This window comes from Rhinatrema bivittatum, chromosome 2 (assembly GCF_901001135.1).
Source record: "Rhinatrema bivittatum chromosome 2, aRhiBiv1.1, whole genome shotgun sequence".
Lineage (NCBI taxonomy): Eukaryota > Metazoa > Chordata > Amphibia > Gymnophiona > Rhinatrematidae > Rhinatrema > Rhinatrema bivittatum.
In genome coordinates this window covers 132796009-132823915 of record NC_042616.1, presented here as the reverse complement: position 1 = coordinate 132823915, position 27907 = coordinate 132796009, and the positions used below count along the sequence as shown (strand labels likewise).

Genomic DNA, 27907 nt, shown 5'->3' with positions numbered 1-27907 from the left:
TCCAACTCAGCCTGATACTTTTAGAGGCAGCAGTCTTGGGAGAAGTACCTTACCAACAATCAAGCTGCCTTCAGAGCATTGGACAGCTGTGGGAGCTCTGAAAGAACGGCAGCTCGCATTAGAGTCCTTTCCCTGCTGGCACATGTTTCTGGTCACTCCAGAAATAGCACATGCAGATGTCAATGAGCAGAAGAGCTATTTGCAAAGTCAATGCACGCTGAAGCTCTTTCCCTACCACAGGCCAACCTACATGAACCAGCTCTTCTGTACTGCACCAGCACTCTTGCCACAAGGTTCAGATTTTAGGAAGGCAAATCTGGGATCCTTGTTATCATAGAACTAGCAGTATCATTACAAAAAGCAATTCATCTAGGCATGAATGTACAACATCAATAATTTATTGTTCTGGGTTAAGAAGGCAAGTTCAGATTTCAAAACATGGCATCAATTGGTGAATCGATGGCAAATTCAAGTACAGAGCTGGATACAATAGTATAAAACATTAACATCTGTTCTACCAAGGACAACAGCAAAAATATGGGAAAATATCTGTACTTAAAGATAAAAACATACAATTCTCTAACAACCCCCCCCCCCCCACACACACACACACATCACAATTTGAAAACTGTTCATGTTTAAAACACATTCTGACACTTTTGTTCACAAATTTTTAATAAAAGAAATATGTAGTGGACTTTTTAACAGCAACACATTATAAAGGACTCTTGTGTGACTCAAAAATGCAGCTTCTGTTCACTTTGTGAAAGTGCTTTCTGACTTGACTAAGTACCATTTATGGCAGACTTGCAGAGACCTTTGCCTTTCACTACTGTTGGTAAATTATAACTTATCAAATAATTATTTTTTGGGTGTATTGTGACCTGTTAGTCTTACAATGCACTCTAGGTCTATAGTCCTATAGGTTTTGAATTTTTTTCTGGACTATTTATTCTGAACAGACATCTCCAATTTGCCTTTTCAGGCAAACTGGAGTTCAGGTTTTTTTTTTTACTGTAGGCTGCCAATGAGAAGATTTGCTTCCAGTCAAGAAGTAAAGAGAGCAGAGAGCTGCTAATTATAAAGTTTCCAGCAATGCTAATCCATAGAGAATAAAATAAGGTCCTAGCTAAGAACAGGATGTGGTTAACACCCCTCCTGCCCCTGAATCAAAGACACCAGCACTTAGGTGTTACGCTAAAGAAGACAAGAAATTAAATCTTCAAGGTTTGCTTTCGTTGTGAAATTCTGGTAAAACCTCAGATCGACAATAGCATTCCTCACTGGGTCTATCCATGGCAGCTCTGAGGCAGTTAACTTCCTTGCCATGCTATGCAGAAACAGAACTATTCCAGTGTACAGATAATGTAACTAGCAGAAAAAACGATATTAATATGGTGTATAATGCTTAAGGTTTCTGTTTTTACATTTTAACCAATAAAATCAGATAAAACATCTCCAGTGTAAAAGAAAAAAGTGTTAAAAATGCATAATCTATTAAATAGCAGAAAAACACTGCTGTTCCCCTCTCCCTCGCCCCCCCGTCATGAATTGGCTGTGTTGTGTTTATGCCTTTGCTATACTGATGGCTTCTTAGTACACACATTCTTATTGGTGGAAAGGCCTTCGCTGTCTTCCTTCCAACAGCTCCACTGCACAGCTGCCATTTACCGTGAGCAGTGGAGTGCAGGGTAAGAGAACAGAACAAGCAAATAGAAAGTGCATTTTGACAGTTAAGGATGAACTGGTGGGAGGGAAAAGCAGAGTTGCTTGCCTGTAACAGCTGTTCTATAAGGACAGCAGGATTTCAGTCCTCCCATGCAGGTGCCATCATCCGATGGAGCCCGGCACAGGAAACTGACGTCAAAGTTTCTAGAACTTTAATTACACCTCATCGAGTACACTCCACACATGCTATTATACCACATATCCATGTAAGATTTTGTGAGGACGGACATCCTGCTGTCCTCAAAGAATATCCGTTACAGATAAGCAACTCTAATTTCTCCAAGGACAAGCAGGATGGAAGTCATCACACGTGGGGAATCCCTAGCTACAGGTTATCCCTAATAAAAAAAGGGGAAAGACAACAATAGTGTTTTTGTTGGCAACTACCCTTTTTTTCTTTATATATCTTATCTAAAAGGAGCAGCCTGAAACAAAAAACAGCAGGCCCTAGGAGGGAATGGAGTTGGATTCTACACCTTAAACAAATTCTGAAGGACAGACTGTCCAAACCTACTGTCGTATTGGCTGTTCCTGTCCAAACAGTAATGAGAATGAATATGTGAACAGAACTCCTCATCACAGCCTTGTAGATCTCCTCTATGGGACTGATCACAGGTGAGCCACCGATGCTGCCATGGATGAAAGAATGAACCCTGATATGGCCCACCAGATTCAGTCCCACCTGGGAATAACAAGAAGAGATACAATATGCTAGCCAATTTGATATAGTCTGTTTGGCAAAGGCAATCCCCAGTCTGTTTGTTGCAAAAGAAACAAAGAGTTGGGTGAGCTTTCTATGGGCTTCAGTCCATACCAGGTAGGTGGCCAAGGATCTCTTGCAGTCCAAAGTGCACAATGCTTGTTCGCCTTGGAGGATTTGTGGCCTGGGAAAAAATGTTGGAAAGACAATTGAGTGGTTAAAATGGAATTCCAACACTACTTTAGGCACAGACATAGGATAGGGGCATAAGACCACTCTATTATTATGAAATCTGGTATAAGGTAGATAAAGTTCTAGAGCTTGGAGCTTACTGATCCTTCACACTGAAGAGATAGCCACCAAAACTACAACCTTCTGGGTCAGGTGATTCAGGTCGCAGAAGCACAGTAGCTCAAAGGGAGCTCTCAACAGTGGTGTCAGAACCACGTTGCAGTTCCAACACATAGTGGGAGGACTTATGGGAGACTTCAAATTAAGCAGACTCCACATAAACTGGACTACCAAAGGCTGTACAGTGATGAGTTTACCTTGTAGGCACCATCTGCATGAAAGTGAATTCTTATGGAATTGGTCTTGAGACCAGACTCGGATAAATGCAGAAAGTAATCAAGCAGTTTTTGTGTGCAGCAGAAAAAAGGATCTAGGGTTGATTGCTCATAACATATAGCAAACCTCTTATACTTAAATCCATAGGACATTTTAGTGGAATCCTTTCTTAAAGCTAAAAGAACTCAAGACACATCATCAGATAACATGAGGGGTTGCAAAGTCAACCTCTCAACATTCAAGTAGTAAGTGACAGGAACTTGACATTGGGATGTTGCAACCTGACCTGATCCTTAGTATGAGTGTTACGATCTGGGGAAGTCTACGATCTGATCAGTTCCTTGATGGACATCTCCTGGAGTAGTGGGAACAATATCTGTCTCGGTCAAAAGGGGTATATAAGTATCATGAACCCCCTATATTCTTTGAGCTTCAACAGAGTTGTTGCAACTATTGAAATTGGAGGATACTCATAAAGCAATCCAGGACAAAGACATCCGAGGTTAGTTTGCTGTGTGCCCTCTTTCTGAAACAGAAGAGTGGGGCTTTTCTGGTCTGAGGGGATGCAAACTGATCCCCCACTGGTGTGCCCCAGTGGTGGAAAATCCGATTCGCTATCCCTCAGTTCAGGGACCACTCGGGGGTCGAAGGATCAACTCAGTTTGTCCATGAAGTCATTTTCCATACCTGCCAAGCATCCCGTGAGAGATGGCCCAGTTCCACAGCTGTTACAGCCTCCTAGCAAAGGAGATATGAACTTGTACCTCCCTGCTTGTTAATATAGTACACTTAATTGATGCTTGGACAAGGATAAATTTGTTGGATAATCGATTTCTAAAACCCTTTAGAGCATACCAAATCATCCTGAGCTCCAGGAAATGTATTTGATAGAACTTTTACTGAGCAGAGCAAAGGCCTTGGGTGCAGAGCCCTCTCTACCTGAGTTCCCCAATCCAGGTGAGTCACATCCATTAGGAGGACATTTTGGATTGGATAAATATGGAAGGGAATTCCTCTGACTAGATTGGAATTGTCCCGCTACCAGGCTAGGGAGTCCTGGAGTGGCTGTGTGACAAATACTGTCTTGTAGGTCATGAGTGGCCTGCAGCCACTAAAATCTTATGGTCCATTTCGCACTCCCCATATGGAGACATGCCATGGGAGTGACATGTATGGTTGATGCCATGAGGCCCAACAGCCTCAACATGTTCCATACTGATGACTGCTGACTCATTTGTATCTCTTCCACCGCAGATATCAAAGTGGCAGCCTTTTGTTGTGGAAGAAAGCCCTTTGCCCAAATTGTGTCTAGTAGAGCTCCAATAAACTCCAGTTTAGGTGATGGATTCAGATGAGACTTAGAGTATTTGACGATGAACCCTAATAACTCCAACACCTGGATGGTCATACGCATCAATTCCTCAGCTCCAGCCACAGATGTGAACTTGACCAGCCAGTCATCCAGATAGGGATATACGCACACTCACCAGTTTGTAAAAGTATGCCGACACCACAGCTAGGCATTTTGTGAAGACACATAGGGCAGACCTAATCCAAATGGCAGAACACAATACTAGAAGTGATGGTTTCGCAAAATGAATCTGAGATATTTCCTGTGATTGGGGAAAATCTCTATGTGATTGTAAGCATACTTTAAATCAAGAAAGCATAGCCAGTCCCCTTTTTTAAGGAAAGTGATTAAGGTGCTCAGGGAAACCAACTTGAACTTTCCTTTTTTGATGAATTTCTCCAAGGCCCTTAGGTCTAGGATGGGACAGAGTCCCCCTGTTTTCTTTGGAATCTGGAAATGCTTGGAGTAGAATCCCTGCCCTCTTTGATTTGGTGGAACAGGTCCGACCACATTGGCTAGCAGTTTTTGATGCAGTGAGTGGACCCAAATAGAGCAGGGGGATCAATTTTTCAGGAGATCCAATAAGTTTAATCTGTACTCCCTCCTGATGATGCTGAGAACTCACATGTCCAAAGTTAAACCGTAGTCTCCCTCTGACTGGAAAGTCCTGTGGCATGGATACCAGAATCCTGGGTATGTTCTCCATGATCCAGTCACAATCCCATCCCAGGTTTTAGCTGGATGGCTATCAAGGGGTGAAGGGCCCAATGGTGCCTCAGATAAGCCTAAGGGGCCTGCTGTGTATGTAACAGTGGGTGGGGAGGATAGTGCCTCTTCAGCTGGAAAAAAGAGTCTCCTCTGTCCTGGCCTCATATACCTCTTAGAGGAGGCCACCGAGTCTTGAGTGCCAGTGGAGAGCTGCTGGAATGACTGCTTTCTTCAATCTGTCTCCAAAAATATTCTCTCCAGTATATGGCACATCAGAAAGTATTTTCTGCACTTCTGGGTAGAGATCTGAGGTCTGCAACCAGGCGGGTCTGCGGACTCCAATCCTTCAGCAAAACTCACAATGAAAATATCAAAGGTCGATCAGACCATGTGTTTTCCATGTGTTTTCTGTAACCCTTTGACTGGAGGGCATCTTGCTGCTTTTGAGGAAGCTGCTCGATCACCGCCTGCATTTGCATTATCAAGTATTGCATGACCTGGCTCATGAAGAGCTGGTAAAGTGCTATATGAGCTTTCAATGTGGCCCCCTGTAAAAATGTTCCTCCTAAGGGTGTCAAGGATTCTAGAGTCCTTCTGTGGGGCCACTGAGAAATGAGTCCCAGATCTCTTGGCCTTCTTGAGTGGGTTTGACTACCACAGATTTGTGTGGCAACTGTCTCTTTTTAAATCCAGGAGACTTTTGGATGAGATAGACTGCATCTACCTTCTTGTTAATGGAAGCCACAGAGAGGGATTCTCCCATATCCTCGTCTCCACCTCCTGAAGGATTTCATGAACTGGGATGGCCAGGGCTCCACAAACTGGAGGATCTGCAACATCTTACTTCTGGTCTCATCCTCTGTCTGCAAAGTAAAGGGAATGGCCTCACCTTTTTCCTAATAAATCCTGTGAAGGAGAGGTCCTTAGGAGGGGACTTCTTTCTCTTTGGTGAAGGAGAGGGGTCTGAGGGGAGACCAGTCAGTACACCCTCTTCAGAGGCATCTGCTTAGTCACAACTGCAACCCCAAAAGTATTTGGAGTCTGACTCACCCTGGTTCGCCATGAAGACTCCCTTGCTGCTCAACCCTCAGCAGGGGTTCTCAAGAACAGGTATAATTGGCTGTTTTGGTCTGGATCCCGAGAAGCTTTAACAGCCTGGGGAAGCTTTCTTCCCAAGGAGCAAGAGATCAAAAGTGGGGCAGCGGTCATCCACCCCGAACCCCTCCAGGCATTAGCACTGGATCTGGCACTGATGCCTATTCCCTGCCACCAAGCATCCTTAAGGAATCAAGCAGAGTTGTAAGGATAGTTGGTGCTACGACTGCACCAATGCACTGCATCACCTTCTTCAAAGCCTGCTGAATTTTTCTATCTGATTTTTTCTTGAAGACAGCTGATGCCAACACAGACTGTGAGGCACGAGGGATGACCATGTCCTCCTTGGAACCAAGTGGTTGCTTGATGGTGAACATTGGACCAGTGGATGCTTTTGTGTATCTCTGGCCTTCTTAGAGGATGAACTCTCCTCGCCATTGACCGCCTGGGGGGGGGGGGGGTGTTTCTCATCATGCAGTAGATCTTCCTCGCTGCTGGCATTGGGCACTAATGGAAACCATTGCTGCTGCTTCCCTGGCTTTCCTCAATGTTCAACATTGGATATCCTTGATGCCGGTGTCCAAGAGGCAGAATCCGATACCTTCTTTGATCAAGAAGAATCAGATACAGGCCTGTCTCTGGATTCCCTGTTGTCTGGTGGCACTGAGGAAACCAATAGTCTCCTCAGTGATGATGACTTTCACTTCCCCGATGTTGATGTGACAAATACTTCTGGTGCCCAAAATGCTTTTCCATGAGTTCCAGTTAAGACCAGAGGCATTTCTGTGTCAAAGTTGCATATCTGTGATATCCTGGTCATCATGCAATGTCCTAGGTACAGGATACATGGAGGTCTGCAATAGACACAGTCCTTCTGCATAGGAGGCATCATTGGAACCTGTTAGACATGATCAGCCAAAACAAAAGGGAAGAAACATTAAATTAGGTAGTGGCAATAGCTTGATGGCCAGCGGGCACCAGTGATGCACTACTGTGGAACAGAGTACGGGAAAGAACGAAAACTTAGAAAAACAACCGAAAAACTTACCTAGGGAAACTACAAGGAACAAACCATGGGACCTTGCGATGAACAGTCCTGTGAATCTGGTAAAAATTCTGAAGGCAACTTGATAGCTCCGCAGAAAAAGAAAGACTGAAGGGAACCCGCATGAGCATGCTCATTGTGGCACAGTCAAAGTTTTAGAAATTTTGACTTAAGTTTTCCATGCTGAGCTCCATCAGATGATGTTACCCAAAGCACGTGGACTGCTATCCTGCTTGTCCTCGGTAAATACGCAAAACCACCAATTTTACATATTGACATAAAACTAACAGGCTAATTCACTAAAGTGTGAGCAACAAGAAATAAATCTACTCTTTGGGATCTGCTGGGTACTTGCAACCCGGATTGGCCACTATTGGAGATAGGATGCTAGGCCTGATGGCCTGTTTTACATTCTTAGGTGCTACCATGTGTTAATATATGATAACACACATTATTTACTGCAACTTCCATTGTTTCTAATGGGGTATATTCATTGGTGATGCGGTAGTGCACCTTAGTGAAGCAGCATGTAAAACAGCTAAAAGAAGCACACCAGAGTACATAAAATATAAATACCTTAAAACAGAACTCCTAATTATTTTACATTAGAACTGTTTGGTTCAATTCTTCTCACAGTGAAATTTGTAATTTGCCCTAATGTAAAGATTTCTTATAGTAATAGGTTCTGTATCTTTCATTGGTTTTGCTCAAGGTTTAAAATCAAATTTAATGACATACAAACAATTTAGGATACCCCAGTAACATACTGGTGACCTCCAAATAAGCAGAAGATATACATACATGGAATGTTGAGTTTCATGTTACCAGATACAGCAAACTCATTAATCTATTTTACAAATAACCATGCTGACAAGAAATCCAAAGTTCATACTTCTTTTCAAGCCACATATATATATATATGGTTCCACAATTTTTTATTTTTTATAAAACAAGACAGATAAATTCTTATCACATTACCATAAAACAAGACTTCTCACTCTCACAGATGTTCTGATTGTAAGATATCAAATGCAATCATATACCACACTTGCATTAAGGGAAATTCACATATGCAGTTTATACACATGCTTGTGCTTGCTTTCATGTATACATTCTCACTCCATAATCAGTAGTTAATAATTAAATATGCAAAATTGCTTATTAACTGAAATCTAACCAGCCTTTAGAAAAAATTAATATTGCAGTTTGAATTGTCTGGCCAGTGTTCAGAAAAAAAGCTAATTCCCCTCAAAATATAATAGTGAAAATTAAAATAAAGCTCTGAAACATAGCATCAGAGGATATGTCTTTTACTGTCCATTCTAATATACAATATAGTATCACAATGCGAATAGGTTAATATTCATTTCCCAATTACTAAAACCCATTTATGTTAATGGATTTCAAATTATGGACAATGTCCGACCTATAAGGCACAACTCTATAAAAGCATTCCTCTCTTTTGCGAGGTGATTTTAAGTTACCAGTTCAAACTCTGAGAGGTACCCCTCAAAAGTTGGACATTTCTTTCCCATCATATTATCATCGATGTTGCTAACCTGCATATAAAAGTGGCAATAGTAGATTTTTTTTTTTAAAGAATTGTCTTCATTCTGTAAAGGGGGAACATTTCAAAAAAGGGAATATTGTGTATATTTATATATTTATTCATTTAAAGGACTTAGGTTGAGGCAGTGCATTTACAATCCTCATTGTCATGAGAACACCTGCAGGTATTCACTTGTGCAGCCGAGAGGGTATGTAACTATTTACAGCACATGAAAAGTCACTGCAGCAACACAAAGGCACTCTCATTCAGAATACTTTACAATCAAATTAAAATTTTTCTGCTCATTTAAAAAATTGGTGACCAGTTTATATGCAATCAAATGATCAGATTGCACAAGCCACAAAAATCAAAGTTTATGATTTCATCTGGGGTAGAAGACATATCTTGGCATAATGCCCAACCCACATTTTATACTCTAGAGGCTCTTCCAAAAATGATGTATCTTATCTGTCTTAAGCATCTCAAATGCCATTAAATGATAATACCCTGCAGCTGGTGGCATTTTCATGACAGCAACCACATTTGGGATCACAGACGCACCGATCTCCGATGTTTACAAAGGTATCTGTGCATACCTCTTCAATTTATCCATACAACTGTATGCAAGAAGAATTCATAGCCTGCATTTTCTTTTAGTCATGCACAGTTACTCCAGTATTTGGCATTCAGCAAAACCGATATGACAGCAGACATGTGATCTTATAACTGGACTATTTTAAACAGGATTGTTTTGAAAGAGAAAAATAAGAACCACATTCCAACTGTATAAAGTCAGTGCAACTGCATGTCATCTTGCAGTCTGCCAGAGATTAAAAAGAAAACTTCCACCAACAAAATGGCAACTACCTTAACTTTAATCATGCACACAATTAAAAGAAGATAAAAGAATCTTATTTCCAGGGTTATGAGTGCTGCCAGCTCACTGGAACCCAATACGTATCTGTCTCCAGTTTGTCCAAGGAAGTTTTCAGTTCATTGTAAGCTGCAGCAAGATCATCATTTACTATTATCTTGTCAAAAAGATGATTGTAATGGCTTTCCATCATCTGAGCAGACTTCACCATTTCCTGAAAATCTTCCTCCTATTATAAAAAAAAAAGAAGTAGTATTCTACATGTCAGTCAATAGCGTAGAGGAATCAATCTACATTTGAACAAATGAGCCCAAATTCAAATATATGGTAATTGGTTAGCACAATCTTCACGACTGCTCAGTTTTCATTGGAAAAGGATACTCATTTGTTTTTTTTTTTACCACAGGCTTTTCAGCAGCCATCATTTCAAATTAGTCTTCTGTGGGCTTGATCACAGTGTAGTTTTTTTCTCTCGTCCTTATTTCAGCACAATTAGTGACTAACTGATGAATCTATCAAGATTTCTTTACTGGAAATACTATTGGAACAAGTTTTTTTTTAGCATAGCTGTTTGCATTCATGACACCCTGACAAAGTAAAGCTCATAATTTGCAGCTTGCTGCAATCATGGGATTTATCAGTACACATACTGTATTTTTAAGGGTTTGGGACACAGCCAAACGATAATTTTCACTGGCTTCCTGTCTCTTACACTACAGTTGGCTTGGTTGGCTTATACTAAGTCTTAGAAATCAAAAGAGAGTAGTGTGATTTAACAAACATTATTTACATTCTTTACAGCAGATATAGAGAGAGGTTATAAAGTCAACAAAATTATGCCATGTAAAAATGTCTCTTTCATTTTTTGCATTATTTCAAGTGAATTTCAAACCCAGCTTTTTACTCTTTGAATGTCCTATTTTGGGGGTAATTTTCAAAAGGATTTATATGCATGAATCCTGGTTTTATGAGCATAAATGGCCTTTAAAAATTGCAGGGGGGATTCTGCAGGTAGAACTAGATACAAAAGTAATTTTGTGCCTACTTTTATATGCACTACAAAGAGACATTCCAAGGGCAGAGCTGGGGCAGAGACACGATTTACGTACATATGTATATATTTCTCTTAGTTCATTGTAAACCCATATGATGTATTTCTCTTAGTTCATTGTAAACAGATATGATGTACCCACGAATGGCGGTATAAAAAAGTTGTAAAATAAATAAATAAATAAAATACGTATATATGTAAACATACAGGCACAAAGTTGCACATCCTCCAGAGCAGATGTAGCTTTGTGCACGTGTTGGGACTGGTTCTGCGTGCACCACAATTAATTTTCTAAGTAGATTTATATGCATAAATCCACTTTGAAAATTCGGGCTGAATTTTGTGGCAAAAAGTACCTGCAGACTTTATCATATTCGGGCTGTTTGAAAATTACCCTCCCAATGGCCACACCTAAGCTTTCCTCACAAAGTTCCCTTTCATCCTTTATCCAAAAATATTCAGTATTTTAAGTCAGAGTTTTATTGAAACAATCCTTAAATAGAACAAAATTTGTAAGTGTGTGGTAGGTCTTATTACTAAATCAGTTTTCCCAAAGAATATATTAAAAGCTTCATCACTGTAATTACACAAAAATATGAAACTTGTTGATTACCCATGAGGGTAATCTACACAGACCGACAGTTACAACCCTAAAAGGAAGGTATGGGGCAGTCTGCATGAAGCAGCAATTACATCTCTAAACTACTTGCTGAGCAGACTGGATGGACCATTTGGGTCTTTATCTCCTGTAATTTTCTATATTACTCTGAACAATACTGACTACAAGTGTTTGTGTATACATAGATAGATGAGGAAACGTTTCTTCTGTGGTATCTATGATGATGAGCAATGAACATTTTTGAGGGGACCCTAGCTAGTGGCTTATGCCATATTCAAAAGCAGAATGAATAGGGAGTTTATATACTGCTAGGAAAGAGAGCATTACCATACATAGAATCTATTATCATTTGATTTGGTATAATACATTACACAAGTAACAGAAAAATACATATGCATATATTGGACACAACACACAAAAGGGTTACATCAGCATGTTTCAAATCTGTGCGGAGTAGCATCAATCATTTGAGTTTCAACCCGTAATAAAAATTTAACTGGTGCTCCAATCTAAAAACCGAGAATTTACAGAAGTATAGGACGCACTGGATCTCACAAAGCATCAACTGTCCTGTTCCCTTTCGGTAATATAACAGTTACTAATTTGTAATATGGAAGATGATTTGAGCAAGGTGATTAGAAACAGAAACAGCTCCTTGGCTGTAAAAAGAAGTCAGCATCATTGCACTCCTATATACTAACTGAAATAAACATGAAGCATTTCTACCTAAAACTTTAACGAAACATTTCCATGATTTTTTATATTCCACAAATTCTTTTGCATATTGAATTTATAATCAGGAACATAAATGGGGACTTCATTGCAATTCATGGATGGTTTATATCTAATGAGGTTACAGCAGGTGGGGCTTAACCAGGGGTGACCTTAGATGGTGCTGGGTGTGGCAACTAATCCGGGCCATGTGCTCACAACAGCCCCACACCGGCCGGCTTTTTGGCCCACCCTGCCTGCCAGTTAATCAGGTGGGTGCAGGCCAGAGGCAGAGCTTGCACAATCCCAGCCCCTACCCTGTGTCAACAACTTGTGCCCATACCTTCCTAGGGTTTACACACACACAAAAAAAAAGAAAACTGAAGGAGCAAAAAGCCATTTTACAAAAGCGTGCATAGCGGGCTTGATCTGGTGTCAATCACGCTTAGATCCCCTCACTCTGCTGCAGTCAATTTGGCTTCTTCATTTGAGACACATTCTCTCAATACCAAAGGATGCTTTTTTACTTCTCAGTATCTTTAGGGGACTCCCTCCCCTCTCCCACCAGCTAAAAAACTTTAATAAATATGATTTACATCTCTTAATTACAATTAAAAAGAGGTGCGATTTCTAACCTAGAAATCTGAAGAGTCTCTTTGTAAAAGTCCAACTGTTTGCTGTTTAATGTCTCTTAATATCACTGTCTCTACCTGTTTCTCTTAATAAGGGCTATTTGCTGCTGCTTTTCTACCTCATCTTTATTTTTCCTGGCACACTGCTTCAGCCGTAAATCCAGATTAATCACTCGCTTAGCATGCCATCTAAAAAAGGTCAGTTTTCCTGAAATTTGGCAGACGGGGGTCAGAGTCCCAATTCCTGTCACTCTGCCAATTTTCATAAACATTGGTTCTGTACTTTTTTTGAGCTGGTGAACATGAAAAATGTTCATTTTCAAACATAGTTGAACTTTATGCACTTGTACATCCAGGGCCAGCTTCTAGGCAGCAAGGAGCAAGCAGTAGCAGTGACAGCAATGTAATAGGCTCCGAAAGCCAAACAAACTCAAAGAGTGTTAGGGCAAGACCCCAAGGTCAGCTTAGAGAGCTCTGCAGACTTCCTCCTGGTATCAGGGATTCGCCGGGGCTCAGTTACTAGGGGATGCTGAAAAGCAGGAAGTTATTCACAGCAACTGGAAAGCCGCCTTGCCTTTCTGCTACTGAACTTCCTTCCTCCAGTATGTGACCTGCTTTTTGATTCCAGTTCCTGGCCTGCAACTCCAGCTTCATACTCAAGCCTACTCCAGTGTAAGACTTGTTTCCTGAATCTGGTTCCTGGCCTGCAACTTCAGTTTTCTCCCGGTTCCCATTCTTGCTTGCAATCTGCTAGATTCCCAGACTGCACATACCTGGGAACTCTCCGGATTTAACTCCAAAATTCGAAAAGAATTACCGAGCCTCCAGGCCAATACTTGAAATCCCTGGGTGTCTTGCTGCTGCTAATGAAGCAGTCCGATTGGCCTGCATGAGCCAATCAGATGATTCTTCCCTTTCTCCTGCCCCCACAGGCCAATTGGATGCCTCCCTCCTTTCTCCTACGCCCACGGACCAATCACAGTCCTCCTCCCTTTTCCCTGCCCATGCTGGCAGGGAGAAGGCCTCCTGATTCGCCCATGGAGGCAGGAAGAATGGGGACCTTTCAGCTCTTATTTACCCTCTCTGACATCTTTCCTCTTATGCTCAGTTTGATTTCCTTTTTCTCCATATAAACACTCACGCTAGCCAAAAGCATCTAGTAAATGTCTTTAGATAATCAGTTTTACATGGTTGGATATGTTCCCCTTTCTTTTCCTAAGTGGAGCCCACTGGATGTGAGGCCACAGTCATACCAGCCCTTTCTTTTCTCTCACTGGGCGGACCGTCTTTGGCAGCCAGTCCCAGCATCCAACGTTTAAAATAGAAGTCCCATGAGTCTGGCCAAAGCAGAAGATAGCATGGCTGGAAGGAGAAATTCCACTGGCTGCAGGCGCTCTAAGGAGGAGGTTGTTACTGCTGGTAGGTTTAGGATGGGGAGAAATAGTAAGTAAGTGTAGGGTGAGGGAGTGTATGTGATGAGTGGCGTATGTGTGTATATGAAAGTGGGCATGTATGGGGGTAGAGTGTGTATGTGAATAGGCGAGTGTGTGTTGGGGGAGGGTGTTTTTCTGAGGGGGCATGTGTGTAGGGGCAGGTGAATAAGAGGAATGTGAATGAAACTGAGCATGCATGTGTTTGTGAGAGAGCATGAAAGTGAACGTGTTAGAGCGTTAGAGTGTGTGTGTACGAAAGAGGAGAAAACTTGTGCGCATACTGCCCAACGTGCCCCCTCATTCCTCCTCTCCCCCCGCTAATAATGAAAATCTCAAGGTGACTGTAAATTGAAAACTCCCAGGTATGGCTCTGCTGTATGGAAGGGAAGGAACAAGTTCCAGTGCTGGCTGTGAAAAAAATCAGGCCCTGCATCACCAAGTGGCCATTTGCAAGCAGGGATTGCTGCTCAACAGCAACCTCCAGCCCAGCCACCCCCAGTATGCTTGGTTACCCTGCCTTTTCCAGAGTGCTTTGTTAGCAAAGAGAGGCAGTTCAGAGGATTTATTAATCAGTGCTGCTTGTGGTACCTGATGTATCCTCAGGAGTTCTCCAACAATACCATTAGGATAGGGTGGGTGTCAAGCCTACTTACTGGAGAAATGTTAAACTGGGCCTCCCCAGCATAACACCCACCTCTTGGGGAACTGGAAAGCTTTCTACCAGTCCTTGGCCCAGATGTTTGATAACCACCCCACCACTGTATATGTATTTTTAGTTATTTATGTTTTCTTTTATGTATGTTCATTGTAAACCGCTGTGAAGTATAAGTTGGAATATGCGGGTCATACGAATTTTCAAGTAAATAAATAAATAAATGCCTTCAAAGCTGAGTTGGCACTCCAGTGCCAGAAGTAAGGCTCCGGATACATTATCAGCTATGCCTCCCATTTTTACCAGTTCATGTGATTGCAGCATGGAATGAACTTGCTCACTGAAACCAGGTCAAGAGGGGACTGATGATATCAAGGATGATATCCTCCTGAAGAACTGAATGCATTTAGTTTAGTATATTTTGATGAATTGCATTATCAGCCTCTGCATTAAAACTGACGCTCATCTGAATGAGCAGCAAAGAGAAAGAAGGGAGCAGCGAGGCTATATGAGCCTGAGCCCTGTGGGGCGATTACCTTCAGAAACGTCAAATGCAGAACCTATGCAGGTGGTTACTGGTCAAGTGCAACTGACCCCTGAGGAAAAGGAGTTGCTTGCAACACCTGAATTTGCGCCTTTATTGTGGAGAATCAGGGCATTATGTTCTGACCTGTTGCCAGAAATGACCCATGGAGAATGACCAAGTTACAGCCCCCATGGAAGGAGCCTCGGGCAAGTCAAACCGCAAAGACACATGTACTCCCTTACTTCTATCAACAGCCTCGGAGGCACCCCAGAAATCCTGGGATATTCTACACTTTGGTGAGGAGATGAAAATGCAATTCCACTGTCTTCTCCAAGAGGGCCTGACACAGAGTGCCATTGTGGTTTCAAGAGTGAATGCTAACTTTATGGACATTACCATGGCAGATATGCTTAAATGCCCCTGCCAGATGAAGTTAGTCTCAGACCTAGTAAAGACTACTGACAAAACTTAAGTCCAGCCCATGAGCCAAAAATGGTAACTTTAAAGATGTGTATTGGGGTATGACAAGAGCTTACAGCATTTGGACTTATTCATCCCCATCCACTTGCCAATCATCCAAGGAATTTCCTGGCTAAGGAAGCATAATCCGCAAAAAGACAGGCTCAGTAGGAAAATACCATTTCCTACAGAATAGTGTGTTACGGAGGTGGACCCTTAGCCTGAGGTGGAATTGGCGCTAACCGTGGGGAAATCCCCACGGGTCCCCACCGTCAGGAGGCGGAGCAGAACGGGAAGCGGAGGCTCACTGGTGCTTCGCCAATAACAACTCTTGTTCCCCGCAGTTTGAGCCCTTGGGTACTGGGGCCGGCTGGTCTTAGGCAGGCCTCCGCGTGGTTGATCCCGTGAAAGATGTTCAAGGCAGGGTGCCAGGAAGCAATGGAGACACAGGGTCTGAAGGAGCTGAGTTCGAGACAGGGCCAGGATCCAAAAGCCCGGACAGGCTGAAGCAGGCTAGAGATCAGGAACAGATTAAGTCCGGGCTTGCAAATAGGCAAGAGCCTAAGAAAGGCCAAGTCCAAGTAGTCAGTTGTAGGCAAAGTCAGGTTCAAGCTGGAGTCAGGGCAGGCGGCTGAAGACAAGGTCAGGTACAAGCTGAAGTCAGGGCAGGCGGCTGAAGACAAGGTCAGGTACAAGCTGAAGTCAGGGCAGGCGGCTGAAGACAAGGGTCAGAGCCAGAGAATCCATCCAAAGCATGGTCAAGCGAGGGTCAAAGCCAGGAATCCGTCCAAGGCATGATCAGGAGCACGCGAGGGTCAAAGCCGGGAATCCGTCCAAAGGGTAATCAGGAACAAACGAAGGTCAGGAACAAGAGACTGGAACTGGAACTCGGGAACTGGAACAGGAACGTAGGACTGGAACAGAACAAGTACAGGAGCAGGAACAGGAACAGGAACACGAAGGAGTAGCAACTAAGCGCATGACTGAAAGCGTGGAGACTTGTTGCCAAGGCAAAGACCGGATGGTGGAGCCTGCCGTAAGCAGCAGGGCCCGGAGACGTCATCATCTGGGGCTGCGGGCAGGTTTCCTGCCGCGGCCCCTATAAAGTTGGGGAAGGCGCGCGTGCGCCTAATGCATACCGACTGGAGTTACGTGGTGGCGGCGTCTCCCCTCGGTGCAGGTTGGGAGACCCGACTGGGACCGGAGGAGGCCGCGGAGTTGCCAGAGGAACCTGGGAATATGGCAGGAGCACTAGTGTGTAGGCAACTGCCTACCGCTGCCAAAGAAGAAGGGCCAGGGCCGGTGAGTAGGGCCGGTCGCGGCGGGTCACGCAACAAGTGTATCTAAACTCTAAGAATGAGTCCTACATTCTCAAAGAAACATAAAAACTACCCCATAAATTGAAAATGATTAGGAATGAGATAAATTAATGGTCTTCAGTAACAAGATAAACTGGAAGCTTAAAGTCACAGATTTATTAAAGAACTACAGCTGTAAAGGGACTGCAGAGAATAAAAACTTGTAACTGAATATTTCATCAGCTTTCCATCATTAATCAGTAAACGTTAAGTAGGAAACCATCAATTGCTTCCAAGATGGTTATTATTGTTGTTTACCAGAGACTGAACAACGCTCAGGGCTCTTGGGCTTCAGAGAGGCTCAACATCAGGAGAGGAAAGTTATACAAGTAAGCCCATAACTTGAGGTATAGTTTTTGAAGTCCTATGAGCGGACCCTAGCCCAGGGGATATATATATATATATATATATATATAAAACCCGCCTAACTCACATAAACAAACATCCACTCCTTCATAACCTTATCTGCTATCTACAAACAAATCAATTTGGAAATCATTCCTGAAACCTATGCCTCTGCATACTTTCTCTACTTGTTACAGTTAGCAGAGTTTTCTTAGCAATGTGGCTGACCACAGCAATACCATGTCCGCAGCACAGCTGGATTCATGTTACCCAGACCTGTGTGGGAGAGGTTTCCTCCTCTGAAGTATGTGTGGGCGATAGGGGTTTCTCCAAAGTTAGGGAAGCAGAATATGAGGAGGAAGTGCTCATCCCATTCTACCCCCCACCCCATCTCAAATCTGATGCTTTAACTGCTGCCCATCATCACAGAAATACCTTCTGGGAAATACTCACTCAGGAGCTAGCAGGTGTGCCCCCATCATGCGGTAAGTCACAGCATTTTAGCCTGGTATTGGTGGCTGTGATGGAGGCAGCCAATCTCAGCTGGTTTACCTACCAAGTTGGGCACAAGTGTCACCAAAACTTGTACTATAGTTGCCACATGCTGATGGGGCAGAGCACCCTTAGGCAGCTGCCTACTGTGCCTAATTCAAAATACAGCTCTATTCTCCAGGGACATAGACATAGTTCATGGGAGACAGGTATTGACAGCAACAACAACACTAAAAAATACAGCATTAGCTTACGTTTTCTGTCTTGGCTCAATAAGTTGAAAGGCTTAGACAAATCTAGGTCTATCCAGCTAGAGCAGCAAGATGAGCTCATACCATATCCTTCAATGGTTAGCAAGATGCCCTTAACAATAGAAATGGCCTTGGGTAACCAATAACCAAAAATTGTTTGTAAATTCAATGTTAAACACTATGTTAAACTAATATTTAATTTTTTCTAATGTTGTAATATTTAAATGATAGCAGATAACCATAATGGTCCATCCAATCTGCGCAGTAAGATGCTTAGGGTAGTAACTACCATGCTGTGCAGGCATCCCCATGCCTTCTGTTAAAGGTAGTAACTGCCACTTGCACTTTGTCCAGGTTAATTCCATGGAGAAATGTAACACAATGTTAACATAGGTTATCCCATTTCTTCCTTTCCAGCCTCTAGGGATCTGCAGTGTGTATCTCATGCTCTTTTAAATTCCATTTCCATTTTTTAATTCACCACTTTTTCTGGGAGGGTATTCCATGCATCTATCACCCTTTCCGTGAACATATATTTCCTGAGTTGTCCCCTTGGAGTTTCATATCATGACTCCTAGTTCTACAGCTTCCTTTTCTTTCGAAATGGTTTGATTTTTGAGTATCATTAATATCTTTAAGGTATTTGAAAGTCTGTATTTATTTGTCAATTCTTTTAGACCGCTAAATCAGAATAATACATCAACATAAAACTGCATAAAACCAATCCAAAACAAAATAGTTCACTAATAAGCATAAAAATAATCCCAAGAGCTACAAATCTCATGGGTTAAAATAACCAAGCTTTTATTTTCTTTCTAAAAGATAAGTAATTTGTTTCCAATGGCACTGAGTTTGTTTCCTGTTGCACTGAGTTCAACAACTCTGACCCCCGTGTTACAAAAATCCTCCTCCTATAAGCCATCTTTCTCACTTCCTTTCTGGAGGGAACCACACAAAGAATATCATTCTGAGAATGCAAGTTATGACTTGGGATTTAACGTCTCACCCCTTTCTGTAGGTACTTGGCCCCAACCCCATGTACCACCTTGAACATCAGAGGCAGGATCTTAAACTGAGCTCGCTTTTCTATTGGCAGCCAATGCAATTGCTGTAACAGTAGTGTAGCACTCATTCTTCTAAGGTAACGATAAATCAGCCAAGCAGCTATATTTTGAACTACTTGCAAATGATAAATGTCCTTCCTTGGGAGGCCTACCAATAAGATGTTGCAATAGTCAAAGGTCAAACCAGAGCCTGCACAATCACCCTACAAACTGTGAAATCAGGAACTGATCTGAGCCTCCTAAGCTGCCTTAGTCTAAAAAAGACTCTCCAAGTAATAGTTAATACATGGAGAGCAAAAACTAAATGACTCATCCACTAACACTTCCAGATCCTTAACACTATTACTCATTGTTATTACAACATCTCTAACTTTCAGAAAAACCCTATTCAAACCACTCATCCTCCCCCCCCAACAACCACTCTGTTTTGAGACTCAAACCTATTCAGGATTCTCCCTAACTCTTCATTTACTTTTCCCATTGCCTATAGTGGATCTTTCCCTGCTGAAATCACTAGCTGAACATTATCTGTATATATATATATATATATATATAAACCCAATAAATCCTAGAGACCAAAACAATGTACCCAAAGGCTGTAAAACCAGATTGAATAACAAAGGTGATAATGGGGAGCCTTGTGGTACTCTGCATTCCAAGCTAAATGGATCAGACAAAGCCTCTCTCACCCGAACTACTGCTGATTCTCTGACAAAAAGGAGGAGATCAAACTAAGAACTTGACCTCCCATCCCCAAGGTTCTACATCGTTTCAACAGGAGTGAGTGATCTACCAGATCAAAAGCACTCGAGAGACCCAGCAAAATCAGAAATACCAAATCTTCCCTATCCCTCAGCTATAAAATCTCATCCTGAACCCCCACTAACACTGTCTCTGTCCCATACCCTCTCCTGAATCCTGATTGACAAGCATGCAGTCCAACCCTGTCCTCTTAAGTACCAAGTTAACTGATTCACCATCATCCTCTCAATTATTTTGGCCAAAAACGAACTATTGGCCACTGGCCAATAACTGGCACATGACAGATTTAGCTTCAGAGGAAGTATCCATTTCTAATGAAACACTATTCTCAACAGCCAAATGTGTAGAATCTCAAAAAGAGATTTAATAAAAAAATACAGGGCACAGATCAAAACAGCAAGTAGTAGACCTACATTTTGCCAAAACCCCACTTAACTCTCGTGTCCCTACTGGAGCAGATTCATCTAACCCAACAACTTCTAATTCAGGGACAACCTCTGGATTCTTCTGATCTTCCAAATACTGCTCCCTCTGATGCACCACCCCTATCACTGAGCGGCTATCCTGTATCTTTTGCTTCAAAAAATTCACAAAGTTTGCACCCTCCAATGAAATGGGAATTCCCATCCCTGGTTTACAATCACTCCCTAAAAGGGACTGAGTAATCCTAAAAAGCTGTTAGTTGTTAGCTGTTTGCTCAATACACTTCCCCAATTATTGTTTTTTGGCCAAACTAATATTACTCACATATCTATTGGCCTCCTTCAATCAAACCAAATTATCCTCCCATTTTTTTAGTGTTAACCTATTATTTTCTCTAAACAAAGTACTTTCTGATGATGCCTGTTCAAACTGGGGGAAAATCAGGGTACTGAAGGTTTTATTAATTCTGAAATAAATGAACATATTGACATGAGGGAGATTGGGAAACATGGGAATGAAAGAAATTAAGTGGATCAGTGTTCAAATTGTGGCATGTCAATACCTGGGTTAATTGAGCCTTATGCTCATGGTGGGATATAGCTGTACTAAGATATAGAGACCTAAGAAAAGGGAGGAACTGTGGAATTTAGAGTAGAAAAAACTTTTTGAGGGGGTTCTGAGGTCTCCATATTCTAGGTCAGCTATATTGAGAAACAGTGGAACATTATTCTGCAGAGCTAGTTGTTTTCTGTTCTCTAAGTTGTTATCTTAGAAAAAGGTTTACTTTTAGAGAGGCTTTAGACAGTAGCCATAACATAGGGCTAGCAGCGACTCTACTGCAAAAGGTATTTGCAGCTGACACCCAGCATGAAATGGTTGATAAAACATAGAATGGATGACGAAGGGGAGTTGCTTAAGTATTTAGGGTTAGATACATGAGGCAATAAGCGATTGGACCAACTGTATAACCAAAAGAATGATGCACTGATTGGTCGTATGATTTGCTAATGAAGAATTAGAAGATATTAGACACTGTCTAATTTGTATAGGGTCAGAGGGAGACAGCAACTTGCCAATGCTATGTAGTTAGTTTTTCTAAATAATAAAAAAAAAAGAAACAGAAGATGAAGATGAAGTGTTGGTTTCTTTCAAGCAGAATTGTTTTTATTTTCTAGGTAAGTTAGACAAAATGAAAATTGTCCTCTTACAGCTGCGATTAAGCTGCCAGGGTCTTTTTAGACCATAAATCCGACAATACCTAAAGGGTTTCAGTGATGCATGGACTTCAAACTTTTTCCGTTGGAAAGAAAACAATAGAACTAAGGGTCATGAAATGAAACTCCAGGGGAGACGACTCACAACCAAAGTCAGGAAATATTTCTTCATAGAGAGGGTGGTGGAGGCCTGGAATGCCCTTCCGGAGGAGGTTGTGGAGAAGAGAACAGTCAAAGAATTCAAAGGATCCTTAAAGGCTAGAGGACAGAAATGAGATAAGCATGCAGGGGGGTAACTTGCTGGTATGGCGGTTACTACTCTTAGTAGAAGGTATGGAGATTACTACCCTTAATTGTAATGCTTTGATGTTTTTAATGCAATTGCAACATTGCTCCCCACTTAGACGGTGGGGGAAAAAAGGAATTAGATTCATAAGACAACTGAGGGCCCTGACTTCCAGGGTCTGGGATACTGATATGCAGACATAAGGGAAAAAGCTCAGGGCTGCTTCAATGGCCAAGTCCTAAAGGAAACAAAGAAAGCCTGGAAACGTTTGATGCAACTGCGTTTGCTCTCTGCTTCAACGGCAGGGGAAAAGGGGAATTGAATTTAGCTAGCAACCAACAAGGGCCCAGACTTTATGGTTTGAGAAACTGAGAAGGGCTACCAAGATGATGGGGGGAATGGAACAGCTCCCCTATGAGGAAAGACTGGGGAGGTTGGGACTTTTCAGCTTGGAGAGGAGACGACTGAGGGGAGATATGATAGAGGTGTTTAAAATCATGAGAGGTCTAGAACGGGTAGATGTGAATTGGTTATTTATTCTTTCGGATGGTAGAAAGACTAGGGGGCACTCCATGAAGTTAGCATGGGGCACATTTAAAACTAATCGGAGAAAGTTCTTTTTTACTCAACGCACAATTAAACTCTGGAATTTGTTGCCGGAGAATGTGGTTAGTGCAGTTAGTATAGCTGTGTTTAAAAAAGGATTGGATAAGTTCTTGGAGGAGAAGTCCATTACCTGCTATTAAGTTCACTTAGAGAATAGCCACTGCCATTAGCAACGGTAACATGGAATAGACTTGGTTTTTGGGTACTTGCCAGGTTCTTATGGCCTGGATTGGCCACTGTTGGAAACAGGATGCTGGGCTTGATGGACCCTTGGTCTGACCCAGTATGGCATTTTCTTATGTTCTTATGATAAGCATGGGACTAACCTGAACAGAGCAGCAGTTACTACCCTTAACAGAAACATGGATTACTACCGTTAACGAATAAGCCTTGATGCTTTTGGGGGTGGAGGGAAAGAGAAATTTGGATTTAGGGACAACCAACTTGAGCCATGACTTTTTACAGTCTGGAGTACTGATGCCTAGACATTAAGAAAACAAAAAACACAGGATTACTTCTACAGACAAGTCCATAAGCATAGCACGTCAAGCAGCAGTAACTGATACATGACTGATACATGAGGGTAACCTGCAAGGCGTACTATCATGGGAAGCTTGCTGGGCAGACTGGATGCACCATTGGTCCTTTTCTGCTGTCATTTCTATGTTTCTATGTAAAAAGGCCCCTCCGTATCTCCCTCTCCCTGTTACCGTTGGAATCTTAAACCCTCCAAAATACATCTTGCAATAGCTTTTACAGAGTTCCCAAATCTACCAAAGTTCTCACATTCCCCTTTAGTGAACCGCTGTGTGGAGGTACAGCGTCTCAAATAGAGCCTCCCAGCTGACTCAGGTAGGCGAGGTCAATGATGTCATGACGGGGGAGGGATTGAGAGCCCAGTATACTTTCAAGCTTCAGCATGGACCCAGCTGATCCAGCTGTATCACATCTCCCCTGTCTATACTCTCCTCCAAAATATACATATTTAGACTCTCCAATCTCATCTTATGTCTGGCCTTAGCCTTAGCCACTGGGATGCATAGTGTTTTGCAGAAAGAGAGGCATAACCAGCAGAAAAAAGGAGATAATACCCCTATACAGGTTTTTGATGGGCCTCACATTGAGTACTATGTTCAGTTCTGGCGACCATACCTCAAAAAGGATAGAGAGAGGATGGAAATGGTTCTGAAAAAGGCAATAATTAATGAACAAAGGTCAGAAAACTGAGTTATACCTGGTAAAGTAATCATTACTTACTACCTTTTTACACGGTCATATAACATGACATCCTAGATAGTTTTCTATGACATCATCACACAACTATCTGGAACATAGAAGGCTAGAATTTTCATCTATTTAGAAATACCATTAGGGCTTCTGTGTTTAAGGCCCGATTTTAAAAGGCCTGCACACGTAATAAACGGGGGTTATGCATGCGGCTGGGCCTTGTGCGTGCCGCGTGCATTTTAGAATGGGCTCGACCACGCACGTAACCCTCATTGTGCACAGAAGTGCCGGGACAACAAAAAGGGGCAGGCCAGGGGCACGGTCTGGGCAGGGGCTGGCCTGCACAGTGGACATTAGGCACAGTGGACATTAGGCCCTGTCCCGGAGAAGCGCGCGCTGGCAGCCAACTGGCACGTGGAAGATACTTCTGCTGGGGAGGAGCAATAAGAATTAAAATTTAAAAAATGGGGAAAACTAGGGTAGGTTTAAGGGTTGGAGAGGAGAGGGGAAGAGGGAGGAAGGATAGTTAGGGTTAGGAAAGGCCTGATTGCGTCGTCGCGCGTACTTTTGAAATATCTCCTCCCTGCGCATGCAAGTCACGGGCGGCCCGCACATGCGCATGTGGATGTTAAAATCTAGTGTGCATGTGTGTGCGGATATTGCATTTTATAACATGCGTATTAATCTATAATACCAATAAAACACCGCTCACTTTACTGGATAAGCACTGCCTCTCCCCGCCCCCCCCTCAATGTGAGGAACTGAGGACTGAGCTGAAATACAGAAATCAAAACAACTGTATTCCTATTTTTTTTTAATATCCTTAGAACATAACAATGGATAAATGTTTTAATGTAACAAATTACGGAGATTTTTTATTTTATTGAGTATTTTATTGTACTATATGTGTTATTGTGTATTTTGGTTGCAATCTGCATTGTTGCTCTGCGAATTGCTGATTACAAATCTGTGAAATAAATAATTAAAATAAATCTTGCATAATACAACATTACAAGCAAAATACATAAATTTTCCAAAAAAGTGCTTTCACCATGAGCACACTGATTTTTAATACCCTCAAAGAACTTCCGACTAGCTGGAAAATGAATACCTAAATTTACAGAGACCCTAAATATAATATAACAGAGGATTACAGAATCTTCTTGGAGAAGGTACACAAAGGAGAAAGCCCTGGAGCACAAATGCAAGGGAAAACAGTGACAAGGTGATAGAGAAGGAAGAAGCAGCAGGAAGCAAAGGCTCAAGGGTTCTGAAATCCTTTTGTGTTTTATTTCTAAGTGGAATAAATTCTAGCATTTTGCATTTCACGCAATTTTATATAACATCCCAATATAGCATGTCCAGTGGTAGTCAAAAAAGCAAATACAATGTTATGAATGATCTGAAAAGGAATGGAGAATAAAATGGAAAATATCATATTGCCTCTGCATTAATCTATGGTGTGATCACACCTTGAGTATTGGTCGGCCTAGCTAAAAGAGGTCATAGCAGAACTAGAAAAGGTGCAGAGGAGGGCAACAAAAATGATAAAGGGGATGTAACAAGTCCACAACGATGAGAGGGCAACTTGGAAAAGAGACGGCTGAGAGGGGACATGATAGAAATTTATAAAATCATGAATGGGTGGAATGGGTAAATAAAGGATGGTTATTTACCCTTTCAAATAATACTAAAACAAGGGGATACTCCATAAAACTAACAACCAGCAGATTTAAAACAAAATGTAGAAAGTAGTTTTCACTCAATGCAAGCTGTGTAATCTGTTGCCAGAAGACGTGGTCAAGGCAAAGCATAGCAGGATTTAAGAGAGGTTTGGACAAGTTCCTGGAGAAAAAGGCCATAAAACATTATTAACCAGATAGTTTAGGGAAAGCCATTGCTTTGGGATCTGTCGGAAACTTGTAATCCAAAATGGCTACTGTCAGAGACAGAGTGAAGGACTCAGTCTACCTTGCTCTGAATCATCATGGGATTTATTGTGCTTATATCATTTCTGATGTAATAGTAGTGCATAAAGTGATGTTATAGTGGTTGTGGCAGGCACCGTTTTGAATAATCTGACTGCAGAGGGACCTTGTGAGACTAGGAAATTGGGCAACTGAAAGGCAAATGAAATTTAACGCGATGCACATAGAGAAAAATAATCCCAACTACAGGTATACAATACTGGTTTCCGTATTGGAAGTAGTTACCCAGGATAAGGAACTTGGAATCCGTGTGGACAGTATGCTTGGCTCAATGCATTGTGGTGGTCAAAAAAGCAAAAAGAATGTTAGGAATGATCTGAAACAGAATGGCGAATAAAATGAAAAATGTCATATTGTCTCTGTATTGAGCCATGGTGCGACTGCACCTTTGAGTACTATGTGCGTTTCTGGTTGCCCCATCTCAAGAAAGTCATAGCAGAAATAGAAAAGGTGTGGAGGAGAGTGACAAAAATAATGGATCATTTCTCCTATGATGAGGCTATACAGGCTAGGGATCTTCAGCATGTAAAAGAGACAGCTGAGAGGGGAAATGATAGAGGTTTATAAAATCATGAATGGGGTAAAACGGGTAAATAAAGGATGGTTATTTACCCTTTCAAACAATAATAAAACAAGGCGACACTCCATTAAACTAATAACCCTCAGATTCAAAACCGATCGTGGAAAGTATTTTTTCACTCAGCGCACTCTCAAGCTGTGGAATATCTTGCTAGAGGACATGATCAAGGCAACTAGCATACTGAGGTTTAAAAGAGCTTTGGACAAGTTCCTGGAGGAAAAGGTCCATAACACATTATTTGCCAGGCAGACTGAAGAAAGCTACTATTATCCCTGGGAGTGAGTAATGGGAATTAGATCTACTTAATCGGATCTGCCATGTACTTGTAACCTGGATTGGCCTCTGTTGGAAACAGGATGCTGGGCTCAATGGACCTTGCTCTGACCCAGCATAGCAATTCTTATGTTCCTATGACTTTTGTTAGAATCAAGCCATTATGGTAACAGAGGGATATATATTCAATCACCTTCCCGATAGAAAAGATAGCCAGATAAATTTATTCGGATAACTTTGGAGTATATTCAATAGTGCAGGTGCATTATTGAATATAGAAGGCTATCTTTCAGAATCCTGCACAAAGTCCTAACTATGATACACAAGACCATTCACTCTCAGACACTCTCTTGAGCTAAATATCCCACTTCGGCATCACACGTCCTTCAGACCAATCAGAACAGCATACAAAGGTACCCTATATGCACCCCCCCGCCAAGCCCTCGCTTAGGAAACGCGCCTTCTCCACCGCTGGTCCCGCACAATGGAACGCTCTTCCCTTGGACCTTCGCCAAGAACCCTGCCAGCGGATGTTTAAGAAAAAGCTTAAGACGTGGCTTTTCAAAATAGCTTTTCCTTAAAGAACTGATGCTTCTCACGGACACTATACGCCACATGACACTTTTCCTACCACAGTTATGAATGTTCTCCCCTCAGTTATCCAATTGTTTTCTTATCATGTGCTGGTTTTACCTCTCCTACCTTGTTCATGTCTATTCCATTGTTTTTTGATATAACCCTGTTCAAGTGTTCGATGTAATTCTAACCTTGGTTCTCTGTAAACCGATGCGATATGTCCTTTTCATGAACGTCGGTATAGAAAAAAAAGCTTAAATAAATAAATAAATAAATAAATAAAATATCTTAAAGCTAGCTGGACAACTTTATCCAGCTAACTTTAGGACAGCACTTTGATGCGACCAGACTTAGCTAGCTAACTTATCTGGCTAATGTAACTCCTCCTCAAAATAATCCTACCTTATCTGGCTAAAACCTAGCCAGATAATTTTAAGCCAGATAATAAGATATCCGGCTAAAATTATCTGGGTAAGTGCCATAATATTGTTTTAGCTAGATAACGTGTGAGCTATTTGGCTAACTACCCCTCAATATGGACCTCATAGTCTTAAAAAATACTACACTTTTTTGTATATCTGTGTATGCAGATGTGGTAAAATGCAGACAACATGAAGGACCTCCTTATTTTATGAATTTAAAGGTGAATTTTAAAAGAGATGTGTGCGCCAAAAAACACAGTTGCAGTCACATCTAGCACACGTGTGTGTCCAACCTATTTTATAAACCTTGCACATATGCGCACAAGTACTTGTGCGTGAA

At 41.9% G+C, this 27907-nt stretch overlaps 1 protein-coding gene across 5 annotated transcripts in view; it reads right to left on the bottom strand.

Annotated features, from left to right (window-relative positions):
* Positions 1-376: 376 nt before the first annotated feature.
* The window catches only part of MPP7 (membrane palmitoylated protein 7), a 745631-nt gene continuing 718100 nt past the window's right edge, over positions 377-27907 (bottom strand). For all 5 annotated transcript variants that reach the window (XM_029588635.1, XM_029588634.1, XM_029588638.1 and 2 more), the window contains one exon: positions 377-9846. In XM_029588635.1, coding sequence (XP_029444495.1) covers positions 9667-9846 — 180 coding nt within the window. In that variant the 3' untranslated portion in view covers positions 377-9666. The remainder of the gene's footprint in view (positions 9847-27907) is intronic.